Consider the following 17,770-nt stretch of genomic DNA (forward strand, 5'->3'; position numbering starts at 1 on the left):
GTTAGCATAATTAAGAAAGTGTTAGCATAATTAAGATAGGAATTAACAAAAGAGAAATATAAGAGTTTTAAACAAATTAAAAAAAAGGTTTTTCCCTATAAAGTAGGCTAATGCTTTTGATATTTTACCTTTGATATATTTTATATGATCTCTCCATTTTTGTCAAGGAGTACTCCTAGAAATTTCAATAATACTTCTCTTTTCATTTCGCAATTGTTAATAAAAAGATTTGGATGTTTTAATGGAATATTGTCTTGTTTATTATAGCAATGAAAAAAGTATATTTTGTTTTAAATTTAAAGATAATTTGTTTGCTTTAAACCATTCAGCAAGTATAGTAGTTCTGTGTTTACAGTTTTAAATGACATTTTTATATCATTTTGAGCATAAAGTAGATTAGTATCATCTGCAAACAAGATTGTGTTTAATACATTACAAGATTTGCTTAGATCATTGATATATACTAAATATATAGAAATAAGAGCGGTCCTAATATAGATCCTTTTTGGTACTCTTCAAGATATATTCATACTGTTAGTTTTTCCGTAATTATGAGAAATATATTGCCTATTTGACTGGTAGCTTTTAAACTATTTAATATTCGAGAGTTTAATACCGCAGTTTTCTAATTTGGTTAATGAAATATAATGATTTACAGTGTCAAAAGCCTTGCTGAGATAAAAACGCCTTAAGTATATTTATTTTCATCAAAAGATTTAAGAACTTTATAAACAAGATGAACAATTGCCTGATCAGTAGAGTGACCCTTTTCGAATCCAATTTGTTTATTATAAAGAATGTAATTAATACCTAAGAAATAGTACAGTCTTTTATACATAATATGTTCTAATATTTTTGAAAAGCATGGTAGTATTTAAATAGGTCTATAATTTACGCTACAAGCTGCATCTCCAGATTTTAGAACTAGTATCACCCTTGCAACTTTTAGTTTATCGGGAAAGATTCCTTGTTCTAAAGAAAGACTGAAACGGTGCAAAAGCGGTGTTTTTTGATAAAGTATTAATTTAATTATTATATTGCTACTTACATCATCAACTCCATTACCTTTATTAAAATTTAATAAATTTCAGTAAAAACAGCATTAAGTAGTTCTTTTTCAGATAACTTATTATTTTCCATAAGATCATTATTAGAGGTTAAGTATGATTCAAAGCTAGTTTTACTGTTTTTTATTTTTGAGGCCACGATTGAAAGAATTAGAGATTAAAGAATCATTCGTAATTTCACGATTATTTATAATGAGTTTTTTGGGAAATCGATTAGTGCTTATGCTTTTTTTACATATCACCCCTTTCATTATATGCCACATTTTTTGTACATCATTTTTGTAGTTAAGTAATTTATTTGTACAATATTGTCTTTTGAATACTTTATGACTGTTTCGAAGAGCCTTTTGTAATTTTTATATTTTGTTTCGTTTTCATAAGTTCTTTTTTTTTATATAAACTTTTCTTATAAGCGTTGTTTTTTTTTTTTTTGATGACTTTATTATTCCCGTTGTTATCCAAGGATTTTGCTGGGATTTTATTTTGATAAACTTACTAATAATAATAAAGGTCTAAATTCTTTAATTATATACATTATTGTCAATTATATTATAGAAAAGTAATTATAATGATTTACAGCATTTATAGATTTTAATAACGATAATTTAAATTTGTTCTTTTTCTTAAATGACGGAGAGAGAGGGAAAAAAAAATCTTCTTTGAATTTGGTTTTTTTGTGATTTTTAATATTAATTTTTTTTAATTTCTTTTTTGTTGAATAAATATTTTTAACTATGAAATTATATATATATATATATATATATATATATATATATATATATATATATATATATATATATATATATATATATATATACTTACATTCGCTCCCATCTTGAGTTTGCTATACAAGCCTGGTCACCGCATTTAAAATCAGACATTGCCATTCTCAAGCAAGTCCAACATCGAGCAACAAAAACAATATCGACTATTAAACACATGACCTATAAAGATCGACTCCAACGGCTCGGTTTAACAACTCTTGAAGAACGCCGCAAAAGAGCAGATCTTATCGAGCAATTCAAAATCACTCGTAAACTCGAGCTTGTTAGTTTTGTCGTTCCGCAAAAAATTTCAAAAAGTAAAGATAAGTATATTCTAAGAGGCCATAATCATAAACTAGAACGTCAGATGGTAAAAAACTGCGAGGAGCGGTATAACTTTTTTTCAAATAGAATTGTCGCCCCATGGAATGCGCTTTCGCAAGAAGCAGTGAACGCTTAATCCATCAACGCTTTCAAAAACAACATAAGAAAGAAACTTTATAGATACAATTGCTGCTTTGTCTGTAGCTTCTGTATCTCCATGTTCGTCAGCATAGGGGGGCCTGGTGTAGCACCTCTTCATCAAATTATAAATAGATTATTGTATTTGTATTTGATCACTAAATAATAATAATAATAAATATATATATATATATATATATATATATATATATATATATATATATATATATATATATATATATATATATATATATATATATATATATAAAGTATCTTATGATTTTAAATTAACTTTTATCTTTCTTTTTTCGTGTGGTTTTTTTTTTGTTGTTATTTGTTTTTTTTAAATGAATTTTTAAAATTTTCTTTGAATAACTAAAATAAAATAAATTAATAATGAATAACTTTGAAATTTGAATATATAAAGAATTGCATGACCGTAAGTTAAATTCTATGTCGTAGTGATTAAATTACATCCTTAACTTTTATTAAAAATAATTTTGAAAGTCTCTATCTGAAATATTTGTACGGCTAAATAAATGAATTTAAAAAAATAAATAAAAATATGAACTTGTTAATTGTAATAAATTATAAAACGAACATTACAAACGATTTTCTTTTAAATTTGCAAAGGATTTTCTTTTAAATTTGTGCGTAAGTACTTTTAAATTGAACTCTCCCCCCCCCCCTCTCCCTCCTCATACGTTTTCTTTCGCTTTTTAAAGGCCCTTTCCCTCTCCCCCTTTGAGCGTGCGTACTTTATGAACGACCCCCACCTACAACAACAAAAGCTTTCAAACTTTCAAGACAACTTTCAAATACAAACAGATTTCAAATGAAGATTTTTACAAATTCATTAAACTAACTTTCAAAAAAAAAAAAAAACCTTTCAAAAGCAACAACAAATTCAACACCATTCAAATTTTTAAATTTTCAAAGCTTCCGTTCTTTCGAAACAACTTACAAAAACAAAACAGCTTTCAAAAATAACTTCACGCATTTCTTCTGGTCTCGGATCAAAATCTCTTTTTTCTTTACACATCAAATAAGTTTTATGTGACTTTCCACTTTTGTGATTTTAAAACGCGTTGTTGGAGATAAAACTGCAGCTCTATGCTTGACGTTTTATCTTCTAAAACGTTTAACGTTTTCAAGAGTTTCAACTTTTGTTTTATTGCCTGTTTGCATAGCATCCATATCTAATTGTTATTTTGTTTTGAGAAATTTTAATTTTATTTCGGTTCTTTGTGTTTAATAAAAACTTTATAACAATGCAACGATCTCGAAATTGAGTTCTTTAAATTTAGACGCAAAAGGATCATTTTCCTTCTTTCAATAAAGTTATACTTGATCAGTTTTTGACAGAAACAAAAACGAAAAAAAAAAGTGTTATTACTCATTAATTGAGTTTACTATATATAAAAAAACCTATAGCTTTATTTTTAAATAATGAATATTTTTTGAAAAAGTTATTTTAAATAAATAATAATTTGTTTTTGATAAAGATAAAAATTAAACTGTTATAAAATCGCAGTTATGGCATAAATTTAAAGTTTATTTGCCCTGATTACCCAAGATGCATTTCGCAACCGCGAAAAGGTCTATCAATTTCTTTTAAAAGTAAATAAACGCGGCTTAGGAATTCTTATGTGTGAATGAAAATATTTTTTATTACGTTAGAAATGATTTAAGTGCTTCTGATCAGGCTTGTAGAGCCGAAAACTTTTTTTACGGCTCCCGGCTCGGCTCCGGCTACCCTACTTTATGAATAAAAATCACAAATTTTAGGATATTTTTTTTTAATCACATTTGCCAACCTAAATTTAAACCAATTACAGAAATTAATTTTTAAGCAATTTTCATGCTTCAAGGTTAATGTATTACTATCACTACTCTACTAACGCATACTACATTTAAAAAAGAAAAATGTTTTGGGTAAATATACATTTCTTTTATATATTATAACACAAAAATAAAAATTTTAGCTATAATTTTAGTTCTAACTTTACACAGTAGGCACGGTATCTAAAAAAGAGGTATTTTGAATTTTTCAAAGACGTTTAAAACGTTTAAAAGACGTCTTTCTTACGTCACGTACCAATTGGGTACCCAGTGGGCATTGGACATAAAAAAAGACGTCTTTTGAACGTTCAAAAGCCATCCAAAGCGTTTAAAAGACGTTCAAAACGCTCCGAAGACGTTTAAAAGACGTCTTTTGTACCTCCCTTGTACGTAGCGCAGTGGTTAACGCAAATGACTCAGAAACTAGAGATTTCAACGTGGTTCAACGCCACCACTGGGCATGTTTTTAGGAACAGTAAGGAAGGAGGCGCAAACTTCCTTTCAAATGCTTTTCCCTAGTGCCCTGTGATAAGACCGTAAAAACTTCTTAGCAGGGCTGTCCCAAACGGGGGGTGTAGGGAGTGTCCCCCTCCCCAAAACTGTTATATATGCATTTGAGTTGGCACATTTGTTCATTTGGCATTTCAGTTGGCAAGTTTTAGGTATAGTTGGCAAATATCAGATATCGAGGACCTTTTTATATTTTTTTAATTTTTTTGTTCTCAGTTGGCAAAAAACACATACAATACCCCCCCCCTTCCTCCGTGAATAACTTCTTTGGGACAGCCCTGCTTCTTAGGGCATCTAAAACAAATAAAAAAAGTAAATAAAAATTAAATCGCGCATCAAATATTTAATAGCATAATATAAATATAAAAATATAATATTAAACGATATATGTAATACTGTAAGAGTGTTTCTATATACAATTTACTTGTTTGTTTTTTTCTTAATAAAGCGTAATATGCTTTTAAATGAAATGCAATTAAAGGATAGTATTTTATTTAGTACTAAATTGTTAAAATATTCATTTCTATTACGTTTTGGGAAGACTGTAACTGTTAGAAAAACTATTTGTAAAAATTTAATATATAATTTATTCAACAAGTTAGTTAAAAAATGAATGAATAAAATTTGTCTTCTATAAAAAAAACATATTCTTTTCTTTTAAAAAATCACGGTAGCCGAGAGCCGCTTGATTTTTGTGGCTCCAGCTCCATTAAAAACCAGCGGCTCCCCAGCTCCACGGCTTTGGCTCTGCTCCACAAGCCTGCTTCTGATGGCGATAAAAGAAGTTTTGACTATTGAAAAAATAAACAATCAATCGATAAAACTTTTATCAAGCTGTTATTTTCGACCGCCTGACGGCGTGTGGGAAAACTTGAGCATTTTTATTTTAAACAAAAATTTTTTAAAAGGTTTTAAAGAAAACAAAAAAAACTTTATTACTGGGACCTAAATATGACAATTATTAAATATATATTAAATATTAACTAAAGTAACACAAAAAGACGCGTAAAGACACATTTTGGAGGCCCCAAAAAATCGGGGGCACTTGTCAGCAGTCTACCTTGCCTATGCGTTAAGACGGCACTGCTGATGTTCAACTTTGTCTTTAACTGAAACAGTTTTTTGAATGGGGCTAAAAGTTATGATTATTTATGCAAAAAAGACTTTTGTATAAAAATTAATACTACCGTAGTTTATCTGAATCTAACGTGACATTATTGTTAAACATACTCATTTAGCACGGCTGTTTCACGCAATGTAAAATTGGGCATTGCGTCATGAGTTTAGCAAAAAAAAAAAAAACAATTTCCGCATAAAAAGTATAAAAATTCAACAACTTTAAAATAATAGTATTTTTTTTCTATAAACGCTTTCATCTTCTAATTAAAAAAATATGAAAGATCTATCTTTCCTTGTTAAATAAATATTTGCATAAAACGGAATAGAAATAAAAGTTGTAAAAATATTGGCAACGTTTACAACTTCAAGAAAAAGTGTTTAGAAGCAAAATGTTTAGAAAAAAACTTAGTTAAACTTTTAACTTAAAAACATTTTTTAAATATATATAACCATTTAAAATTACAAAGGCTTACATACATACATCAGTAAGACAGAAAGTGAGTAGGAGGAAGATATATATTTCTCAATCGGAAGGAAGATATATATTTCTCAATCGGAGGAAGATATATATTTCTCAATCGGCAATTCTAAAATGAGAGAAATTGCAGTTATATGCAAAACGCGCCACGAACTATTATTGTGCTATTCGCTCAATATTGATTCCATGCAAATGGAATCAATCAATCTAATTATATTTCTGAAATAATTTTTACACTTCATGAATAAATTGTACATGTACATTTTACATGTACATGTACAATTTATTTTGTTTTTATAGCGTACAACTTTTACAGAAAAAGAAAAGAAAAAAAGAATGATGAAAGAAAAGATTGCTACCAATGTTCTCAAGCCCCCGGCAGCAGGCTATTTCAGTATGACATTAGACATGCCGTATATTATATTACAAGTATAAAAATTCTTATAAATATTAACTGTGATTATATGGATTTTTTAATATCTGTGTTTCAATACAATAATACAGCTACTGCTAGATACTTTTGTGTTGGAAGTTATGCTTTGCCAGATCGTCCACTAATTTTTAGAAGTGGACAGCTTTACTCAATTATTGCAAAAGTTTTCAAGCAAAATGTACTTCAAAGCATTATTGCAAACTTTAGTAACTTATCATTTTTATTGATTAAAAGAAATGATTATTGTACTAGTTTATTAAACTGCATAAATTATGTCAACATAGTTGCAAAGTGATTGTTTAACTTAAATTTAAAACTTTCAAAGTACTAACTGCAGGTTTGTTTGGTTTCAATGATAGTTTTGAACTATTCTTAAAAGCTCTAGCTTTTTAATTTTTTTAATAATTTTTTGAAATTTACAATTTATTAATTTATTACAGCTGTTTGAAAATTATATTGAGTTAAAAAACCCTTAAGTGTCTGTGAACCCTAAGCATATAGATAAAATAATTTTTTTTGCCACCAGCATATGATTGGATAATAAATTGTTTTGCCACCATCATCTGATTGGTTAACAGATATTACGGAAAAACGAATAGCAAAAATAAAACAAAACGAAAAAATATTTGCGTCAGCTAAATTAAAAAATTTATCAGTTATATTATTTGTTCATTATTTCAAATGAATAACAATAAAAGTTTAAAAAATTTTCATTATCCAGTTTTGAAATCATAAACATTTCAATTGATTTAAACTGATCTTTTTGTTAATTTCTATTTTTTCTTTATATAAACTTTGTCTAGTTGTTTATATTGAAATTAGTTTGAAATAAACTTTTGACAAAAAATAACTTTTAATATGCACTGAAAGAAGTTTAAACCAATAGTGTTGCATGTAGTAATCACTTTTATTCCTATTCACTTTTTCTTCAGAGCAAGTCTTTGTAATTTTAAATGATTATATATATTTAAAAAATATTTATAAGTTAAAAGTTGAATTAAGTTTTTTTTTCTTAGCATTTTACTTTTAGACAAAACTTAAAGTTAAACTTAAAGTTCCTAAAGTTGTAAACTACTACTACAACTACAATTTAATGCAAATTTTTCATATCTTTTTATACAAAAAAATTTTGAACTAATTAAAGCAAAACTTTTTATAGTAAAATATTTTATAGCAGATAATGTCTGTCCGTCAAGTAATGTTCAAAGTTTTTTTATCATACATTATATTTTTACAATATATTTATTTTTATGAAAGGTTTAATTTTTTTTTATTGTCTTGAAAATATAATTAACATAAGTCATTTAGAATAAGAAGTAAGAATAAAAAAGATAAGTAACAAATATTCAGCATTTCATTTTATCTATATGTCACTTATTTATCTATTGATCAAGGGATTTAAGTCTCTCTATTTTTTCAAGCATTGTCAAAACTTGGGATCACTTTTCTGATTTTTGCGATTTCTACGGAAAACCTGTCATAAGCCAACTAAGATTTAATAATATAGCTACATGGTTGATGGTTGAAATTTGGAAAAAACTGAATGTATCAACCATGTACAAAAAAAAGTTGGATCACGTTTACGTACTCTTAAAGCATCATACAAAGGAAAAATTTTAAAAGATGGCAAAAGACTTACCGGAAAAGGAAGGATGACCGATAAAGTTATAAATACGTTACAAAGTTATTATGGTATGAGCATACGACAAAACAAAGGAAACTTGTATGGCATGAAGAAAGCAATAGCTCGATTAATTTATCACTATTTTCAAAGCAAAAGTGATGAAGAGCGCCACAAGTATTGTCCTCGTACTAGTAGTTCATGGTGTAAATATCAAAGGGACAAAGTTAATAAAACTTTGACTTGTAAAAGCAGTGGAAACATTTTTTTCACGCAAAGGTCTTGGTGCAGACATGTTATTAAAAAGGTGTCATGATGGCGAAATGCAGAACGCAAATGAATCACTCAATAATGTCATTGGGACAAAATGTTCCAAAGGCGTAAATGTGGGAAGGTCAACACTTGAAATTAGTGTTGCATCTGCTGTCATAAAGTTTAATGATGTGGAAACTGGTTTGATGGATGTTTCGCGCAGTTTAGGAATTGATCCAGGACTTTTTAGCAAGTATGGTTTTCAAAAGACTGATCGTCTGCGTGTAAAGTTAGTGGACAAAAAATCATCTAAAAAATTTAAAAACAAAGAAAAAAGCTAAGAGCAACTAGAAAAGGCTTTGATGATTAATACAACAATGGACAGGGAACAGTATATAAAAAAGGGAAATTTTAACCTGTTTTTGTATGTCAATAACTTTGTATATATAATATTTAAAGTTTTATTTGCATTTTCTCTGTTTTATAGTTTTGCATTTTCTAGCAAATATTGCAGGAGTTTTGTTTGTCCAATGACTTGAAATTGTGTACAAATGTTTATTATAATGAGCTTTATGTCCTGAGATAAAAAAATTAAGAATGTAAATTTTTGAAAAACTGAATTTTTGGTCCATTATGTTAGAAATTTGACCTTAATTCAGACGTGTTGAAAAATCTTACTATTAAAAAAAATTGATTTTTTTTTAATCTCAGGACATTAATCTACATAAAAGGAATAAAACTGCAAAAAATTAGAACAAAATTTATTTTACGTTTTGAGATACCTTTGCCAAGATCATTGCACGTTTTTGACCTAAAACCACCTGTTTTTACCCAAAAATTATTTAAAAACAAATAAAAAAATTAAAAAAGTTTTTTTTAATGCCTTGATTGTGTTTGAAGTAAAAAAATCAATCTAAATAATGTCAAATACGACAACTATTTTTTTTGTAGTCTACCATCTTGAATGCGTTAAAAAATTACTCTAGTTTTATTATGGTTTTTATTAAGCTTACCAACTTTGTGAAATTCTCTTCGCATACTTAAATATTTTTTAAATATGTCTTTAATATCTTTAATATTGATAAATATATTTAATTTTCATTCAAACTTCTTTTTTTTTTTTTAATAAAAAAAAAAAAAAAAGCATTTCTTATAATATTTGGCGATTTTGTTTTCTGACTTTGATAATTATCGATTCACATTAGGTTAATGTAAAATTCTTTGCTTTAAAATTGGTCTAACAATGTTTATATTATGTATTAAACAACAAAAAATTTTTGATTATTTTTACTAAAAAGTAAGATTAAACTTTTCAAAATCAGCAATGTTCGTAATTTCTGCGCGTTTATTCAAAAATCAAAGAAACTTTTGATACTTTATTGAATGTTAAAAGATAAAACAATTTATCGCTGTTTACATTCTTTTTACAGAAAAAAATTATCTGTAATATTTCAAAAGTTATAAAAGTTTTAGTAATACCCCTTAAGTATGTCCACTTTGAAACAACTGTAATATACATATATATATATATATATATATATATATATATATATATATATATATATATATATATATATATATATATATATATATATATATATATATATATATATATATATACAGTATTGGACAAAACATTTGCAACCAACATCGAACAATGCTAAAAAGTGTTCCTAATTTTACATGTCTTAAAAACGAAACGAACTATACTACCACAGCAAACAGTTCAGGAGTCTGGAGTCATAGCATGCCATAACATGAGCAATCAGCTGACAGGTGACAGCACACAGGCAGAATTTCGTTGACAAGTGCCATTTTGCAGCGGACAAAACAAGCGCAACTTTTTTGGTTTGTTTCATTTTCTCAAGTCTGGTCCGTGTCAACGTCACGGAAGTTTTTTAATAATTAAAGGAAGTATCCAGAAGTTTCCAGAAGCATGCAAAAGCTTCCAGAAGTTTCCAGAAGAAGCATCTGGAAGCATCCAGTAGCATCCAGAAATATCCAGAAACATTCAGAAGCATCCAGACGCATCCAGAAGCTTCCAGAAGCATCGAAAAGAAGCATTTAGAATCTTCCAGAACAGGTTCACACAGGTTCATTTTACTATATAAGTGACATGTAAATCGACATGTAATTCAGTCAGTATATGGAAGTCAATCAGTCAGTATTATCAAGACAGTTTATCGAAGTTAGTTTTATCAAAGTGATTTATCGAAGAACATCAATACAAGAAGTGAAATACAACAAGCGTTTTATTACATCAATACAGTCCACATCCAACCAAGACGTTGTGTTCCACAGAGCATTATTGTATTACAAGGTAAATGTAACACGGTAAGCCTTGAGAAGCCTGATTATTTATTTTTATTGTTTTTATGACTTCAAGTGCAAAAATGGCTCCCGACAGTCTTGGATTGGAACTAAGAAAAAAAGTTATTGGCGATTACGTAAGTGGAATGTCACAAAAAAGTATTTGTGATAAATATCGCGTTAAAAAATGGACCGTATCAAGACTATGTTTCAAATATCATTCTATGGGAAAGTTGGCAGCAGATAAAAAAGGTGGAAGACCACGTTCCACCACTTCTAGAGAGGATTCTATGATCGCCAGATCCGTCAAAAAGGATCCCTGGATATCATCAGTCGAGATGCAAAAGCAATTAGAGCTGCCTGTTTCGGACCGAACGATCAGACGACGTGCTGTTGAAGCCGGATTGTTTTCTCGACGCCCTGCAAAAAAAACGCTAATTTTACTAAAAAACTAGAAGAAAAGACTCCTGTTTGCTACATCTCATATTGACTGAAATGTGCAGAAATGGCGAACTGTCCTGTTCAGTGATGAATCGAAGTTCAACATCATTGGGAGCGATGACATTTGCCGTGTACGTCGACCGGCCGGAAAACGCCTCGATTTACGTTACTGCCATAACACCGTTAAGCATGGTGGAGGCAATGTAATGGTCTGAGGGTGTTTTTCTGCTAACGGTCTAGATCCAATACATCTAAACGATGGAATAATAGACCGTTTCATGTATAAAAATATCCTGAAAGATGTTTTGTTACCTTATGCTGAATGGAATATGCCAATAAAATGGGTTTTTCAGCAAGACAACGATCCGAAACACACTGCCAAAGTAGTCAAGAAAAGGTTTCAAGACAACCAACTATCGGTGATGGATTGGTCGCCTCAATCTCCGGATCTCAACCCTATCGAGAACCTGTGGGAGATCATCAACCGCAGAATTATTCGTGAAGGTGTTCATAATAAGGATCAACTGTTTGAACAAATCCAAAAGGCCTGGGCAGCGATTCCACAAAGTTTCATTGATCACCTGATCGAATCTATGCCTCGAAGATGCAAGGCTGTGAGCGACAACAAAAGAATCGCCACGAAATATTGATAGCGAAATACAGCTTGGTCAACATTTTGTCGAGTTGCACTTGTTTTGTCCAGAAGAAAATCAACTTTTTTAATACTTTTGATTAATTTATTAATTTTCGTGTACAAATAATGAACTTTGTGATGAATAAAACTTGAAGAACTTTGTCTCTAAACAGTTACATAGTTATTTCTCTAAATTGAAAAAATGCAGCACTTTTATATAAAGAAACTAAATTAGCATTATTTGGTTGCACTCGTTTTGTCCGATACTGTATATAAAAAACTTTTTAAAAACAACGTTTTATAAATGGATTAAAAAGTAAAAATTAAACCTTTCCACGAGACCCAAAGACTTTGTGTACGCACACAACCTGAAATATCCACTAAAGAAAATGACTAAAAATGTTTGGGGCCAATAATAACTGAAAATGTTGGGCAACTAAGTACTAAGTTGTACTTATTTGCCCAACATTTTCAGTCATTTACTGTTATGGATATTTCAGGTTGTGTACATACACAAAGTCCTTGGGTCCCGTAAAATAGTTTATTTTTTAATCCATTTTGAAAACGTTGTTTTTAAAAAGTTTTTTTTATATACTATCAAATCGCTTAAGTTCGGAACTTTCAATACCATCTCATAAGTTCGGTCGCTAAATAAATACTAATAACGTATCACAAACTTAACGTCACAAATAATGAAAACTAATTATTAAATGTTGTTTTATTGTAAAATTATGGTATAAATTCAGGTAATACCAGTAACTAAAGAGGGCGTTGCCCCGGGCTCAAAAAAAAAAAGTCTTATGGGCCATCAAAGAAAACAAGAAGAAGCACATAAAAATAGGATTTTTTTATGTGCTTCTTCTTATGACGACAAATATGGATTGTTTTATCTCCAAAAAAAATGTCACAAGCTTAATATTTTTTAGAACTCAAAGATTTTACATTTGCAACACTTATCAACATTTCACAATATTACTGCTAATTGTCTCCTTCGTTGTTTATCCGTAAATGACCAAAGTTAGACTATTTAAAAAATTTCACAAATTTTAATAAACAAAGTAGTTAATTTTCAAAAATTAGTAACTTTTTTTTTGTAAATATTATTAATTTGGTGGTTCTTAATAATACAAAAATTAAATATGATCATTTATTTTAATAACTTGTTTATTTTAGATTATAATAGTATGCATTTTTTCAAACTGTTTTGCTAAAGAATTATTTCAGCAGATTGCATTTAAAACGCTTTTTGTTTTTTTTATAGATTCATATTTACGAACTAATTACCAATACCATTTGAGAAAAAAAAGTTTGTAAAATTTGAGTTTTGCATGCTTTTTTAATATTTTTTCTTAAATGACTGAAGTTACATGGTGGCCGAACTTAGGCGATTTTACGGGATTTTTTTTATTTTCTCAACAGCGATTCTATAAAATTTCACTAAAACACTAAAAGTTTGTTTGTTTATTGTTTGTTTTAATTACGATTAATTATTTTAATTAACGATTGCTATCGTCATTACCGCTGACCTCGTGTTTATTTTGCGCGGACACTAAGAAAAAAAAAAGACAAGAAAGCAAGTTTAAAATGTTGTAATAATAATAATAATAACAATAATAATAATAATAATAATAATAATAATAATAATAATAATAATAATAATAATAATAATAATAACAATAATAATAATAGTTATAACAATAATAATAATAATAATAATAATAATAAAATTCTTTCAATTTTTTTCTCTCCTATATTGTTTGTTATCACTTCGTGCATAAGAATAATAAAAATGATGTTTGTTTTGAAATCTGCCGAAATAATTCGTTTGCAAAACAAAAGTTTTGAAATTATGCAAAATGTTGAAATCTAAATAAAGCAAAGTATTGAATAAAATGATAAAATTTGACCCTAACATATTACGAGCCACTAAGTTAAAAATATATATATTTTTATACTCTTTTTCTACAAAATCCAGTCAATTTTTAAAATACCATAACTCTTTATTAAAATACTACAACTTTTTTGTTTTTAGTGTTGTGAAACGTTAAAGTTGAAAATTTAACGTAAACCAATTAAAAAAAAAAATTAATTGTACCGCCCTAAAAATAATTTGTATGCGTATAAAAAATTTCAAAACCGTGCGTATTAATAAAACTTTAATTGAGCGAACTCTGAAAGTATTTATAAAATTTAGCATTGGCATATTGAAGAATTTGCAAACAAATTTATTTAGGTGACCTAAATAAATTTGTTTGCTAAAAATAATTTTTGCTTTTTTATAAATTTTCTTAATCGAAGTTATCAATTAAAACTTGAATTAAACGATTTTGTTTCATAATTTTTTTTTTTATAAAATAACATTAGAAAACTAGTTTTGATCATTTTTTATTTTAAATTTGTGATATGGCAATTTATTATTGCGATGTGTTATTTGGATATTAAAATTTGTGATATTGTGATGTGCTATTGGGCAGTTTATTTTGTAGATGTTTATTTTACAACTAGAAAGTACTTACAAGTAACCAATCACATATTGGCGGTAAAGATATGCGTGGCGGTAAGATATAAAGTTAAATTTATAATATTGCGATGTTTTGATTGGAATGTATATAGTGACCAAATATATCAGACGGTATTAAAAGTTCTGACCAAACTTTCAGTACAAATTGAACTTTCAATAATGTAAACTAACGATATAGTTGTATGATTCAGAAAAAAATTGAAAAAAAACGTTTATTTATGCCTGAGAAATGTTTAATGCTTATGCATTAAACATATCTCAGTGACGATTTTACAGATTTATATATATATATATATATATATATATATATATATTTATATATATATATATATATATATATTTATATATATATATATATATATATATATATATATATATATATATATATATATATATATATATATATATATATATATATATATAAAATTGTATTTTAAATAATGAATAATAATTCTCAAAAAAGGTAATTTAATTAGTAAAATGTTTCAATAGAATTTCTCAATAAAGCTATTATTTATCTTTTAATCAAAAAAGCAATCAATTTTCAATCAAAATCTTAAAAAAGGTTATTTAAATTAGTAAAAAATATAATTCGAAAACTTCTTTATTAAAAAAAAATCTTTTTTACGAAATTCCTTGTTGGCATATCAATGTAAACCATATTTTATTAGCTAGATCAGTGGTTCTTAACCTTTTTGAAGTCAGGGAGCATTTTTAATCATGACAAAAATTTGGGGAGCACTGAAATCAAGGAGTAAAAAAAACAAACAAATACACATACGTACGACTTTTATTGAAAATAAAAGATTATAACATAACAGTTTAAGATGATAACATGACAAACAAATTGTTTATAATTATAAATTTAATAAGTAAAAAAATAAAATTGAGCAAAATTTAATTCAGAAAAATAAAAAGAAACCATGTGAAACCTGAACTTGACGGTTTTTACAAATTTTAGTGATATTAGACCTAATTTTAGAAATAGCTACCCTCAATTCTTCATCCAAATTAGTAAGTGTTGTTCGTTTTTTAGTTTTTATGTTGGTGACTATCGAGAATCCGAGTTCACACAAATATGATGTTGAAAATTGCAACAAGATTTTAAGTGCCTTCATGAATATAGCTGAGTATTCTTCTTGCTCAAAGATCCAAAATTCCTCAAGAACCATTTCGGAAAATTTCATTTTAAGTGTGCGATCCGATGATAGGTTAATTAATTCTTCTTCTTCTTCTTGGTATGATAACTTACTATTTGATGTATCAACCTTGGCAAAGGGATTACGTATCCAGTCATATGTTCCTACGTTTATTGATGGAAAATAAAATTCAATCTTTTCTTCTAATAAAGTTAAATGCTCCAAATTAAATGTTACATTTGTTACAGGATCAACCTTCAAATTGTTGCATCGTTTTAAAAGATCGTCATCAGAAATCTTAAAAAATAAAGCATTACAAAAGTAAAATAAATGAGATGAAATCAATTTTGGTAAACTTTAAATGTTTTTAACTAGAAAAGACTTTCATAAACATTTAGAAAAATGTTTATGAAAGGATTTTACAACATTTGTGTATGTAAATGCAATTTTGCTTTCAAGAAAAATGAAAAACGGTAAAAAAATCAAACGAAAAGGGTTTTTAATAACAGTGATGATAGTATCGAGCAATATTGTTTTAATTGTTAAACCGCATCTGATTTTATCTACATTCCGTTTCTTAAAAACAGAAAAAGAAGATCCCAACTCTCTTAATAATTGTATTGGTTTTGAAATAAATTAAATTAAAAGAATAAAAAAGTTAAATTGAGCTTAGATCATTTTGTATTATCATTTAAGTAATATCATTATTTTTATTATTAAATTTAATCTACAACGAAAAAATCCGTGAAACTGGGAAAGCAACCCCCTGGTATGGTAGATCCAGTATAAAGGATTACCAAACAAAAATAAATAAAAATAATCGGTACATAGAGTTAATAACATTCCCAATCGAGAAACTGAGTACGATTATAAATTTTTTTTTGAAAGTGAGCCAAATAATCTGTCAAGTTTCTTTTTGTGACATGTTTATGAAAAAAATTTTAATCCTGTAACAAATTACTCCAAAATTAATCTTTAAATTTCTCCAAATTAAAATTCCAAATGCTTACTGCTGAAATAATTTCGTCGGTAGTGTTATCATTAAGAGAAGGAAAGATCTACTTTCTTCTTCTCCAACACACGATTTTTCCGAAAAGTTGTCAATTTGTCGGTCGATGTTAAAAAATTTTCCTTTCTTCCTTGAAGGCTGGAATTAACACAATTTAAATAATCAAAAATATCAGCCAAATTAAATATGCCAATTTAGCACACCAAATGTAATTTTAAAGATATTCCACAAAATCATCCATATTTTCGTTTTGGAAAAAGGTCATCAATTCATCCTTCAGTTCTAAGAAACGAAGTAACACGTTTCCTCTGGATAACCATTTCACTTCAGTATGCAAAAGCAAAGATTCGTACTTGGCTTCCATAGAGATGCAAAGATTTTTAAAGACGCGTATTTTCAAAGGTCTCGATTTTATGAAGTTTACCATATTTACAACTTTGTCTAGCACAGGTTTTAATGCTACTGGTAATGTTTTGGACACCATAGATTCTCTATGCAAAAAACAGTGAGTAGATATAATATCTACTCACTGTTGATTCACTATTTCGTTTTCATGAAGGAAACGAACAAACCCTAGAATATGAGCTTTTCCGCTTATGTCAGTGGACTCGTCAATTTGCAGAGCAAAATGCCGTTTGAAAAGCTTATCGGCAACTGTTTTCTCGATATCATCCGACATATTTTTAATTTTATTTTTTATTGTATCATTTGAGCGAGGAATTTTCATTATTTTCTTTGTTGCTTCATCGCCAAACATAATTTTAACCATTTCGCAACATGCAGGTATAATTAAAGACTCTACTATAGTATGTGGTTTTAGCTGAACAGCAATCATTTCAGCAACCTTATATGACTCCAACTATGCCTTATCGGAAATTTTCACAGTTTTTTCAAAATATTTTACTTGTTTAGCTTGCGTATCTTACAATCGTTTGAAATAATCTTTAGTTTTTGTAGCAAGATTGGCGTAATTTGAAGAAAAGTGACGTTTCAACTTGTTAGAAACCATCGTGTTGTTGGATAATTTTTCTCCACATACAATACAATGTGGAATGTGATATTCTTCCTCACAAATGTACGTAAATCCAAAACTTAAATATTCTTCAGAATACTGTCGATTAATTTTTTTCTTTTAATCCTATCGTTTGTACAGACACAATATGTGCAG

At 27.9% G+C, this 17,770-nt stretch overlaps 1 protein-coding gene across 1 annotated transcript; it reads right to left on the bottom strand.

The window, feature by feature from the left end:
- Positions 1 to 16,816: 16,816 nt before the first annotated feature.
- LOC136086073 (SCAN domain-containing protein 3-like) lies at positions 16,817 to 17,437 on the bottom strand. The gene is made up of 2 exons (XM_065808341.1): positions 17,175 to 17,437; positions 16,817 to 17,093 (listed from the first exon to the last, which is right to left on the bottom strand). Exons 1-2 carry the CDS (start codon positions 17,435 to 17,437, stop codon positions 16,817 to 16,819), a joined length of 540 nt encoding a protein of 179 aa, XP_065664413.1.
- Positions 17,438 to 17,770: the final 333 nt, after the last annotated feature.

Source organism: Hydra vulgaris, chromosome 10 (assembly GCF_038396675.1).
Source record: "Hydra vulgaris chromosome 10, alternate assembly HydraT2T_AEP".
Lineage (NCBI taxonomy): Eukaryota > Metazoa > Cnidaria > Hydrozoa > Anthoathecata > Hydridae > Hydra > Hydra vulgaris.

Excerpts from the sequence above, each read along its gene's own strand:
- LOC136086073 (XM_065808341.1), bottom strand. The coding sequence starts at position 17,437 with ATGATTGCTGTTCAGCTAAAACCACATACTATAGTAGAGTCTTTAATT. Across the intron at positions 17,094-17,174 it reads GGAAAAGCTCATATTCTAGG|AGAATCTATGGTGTCCAAAA; the intron begins GTTTGTTCGTTT and ends TTTTTTGCATAG.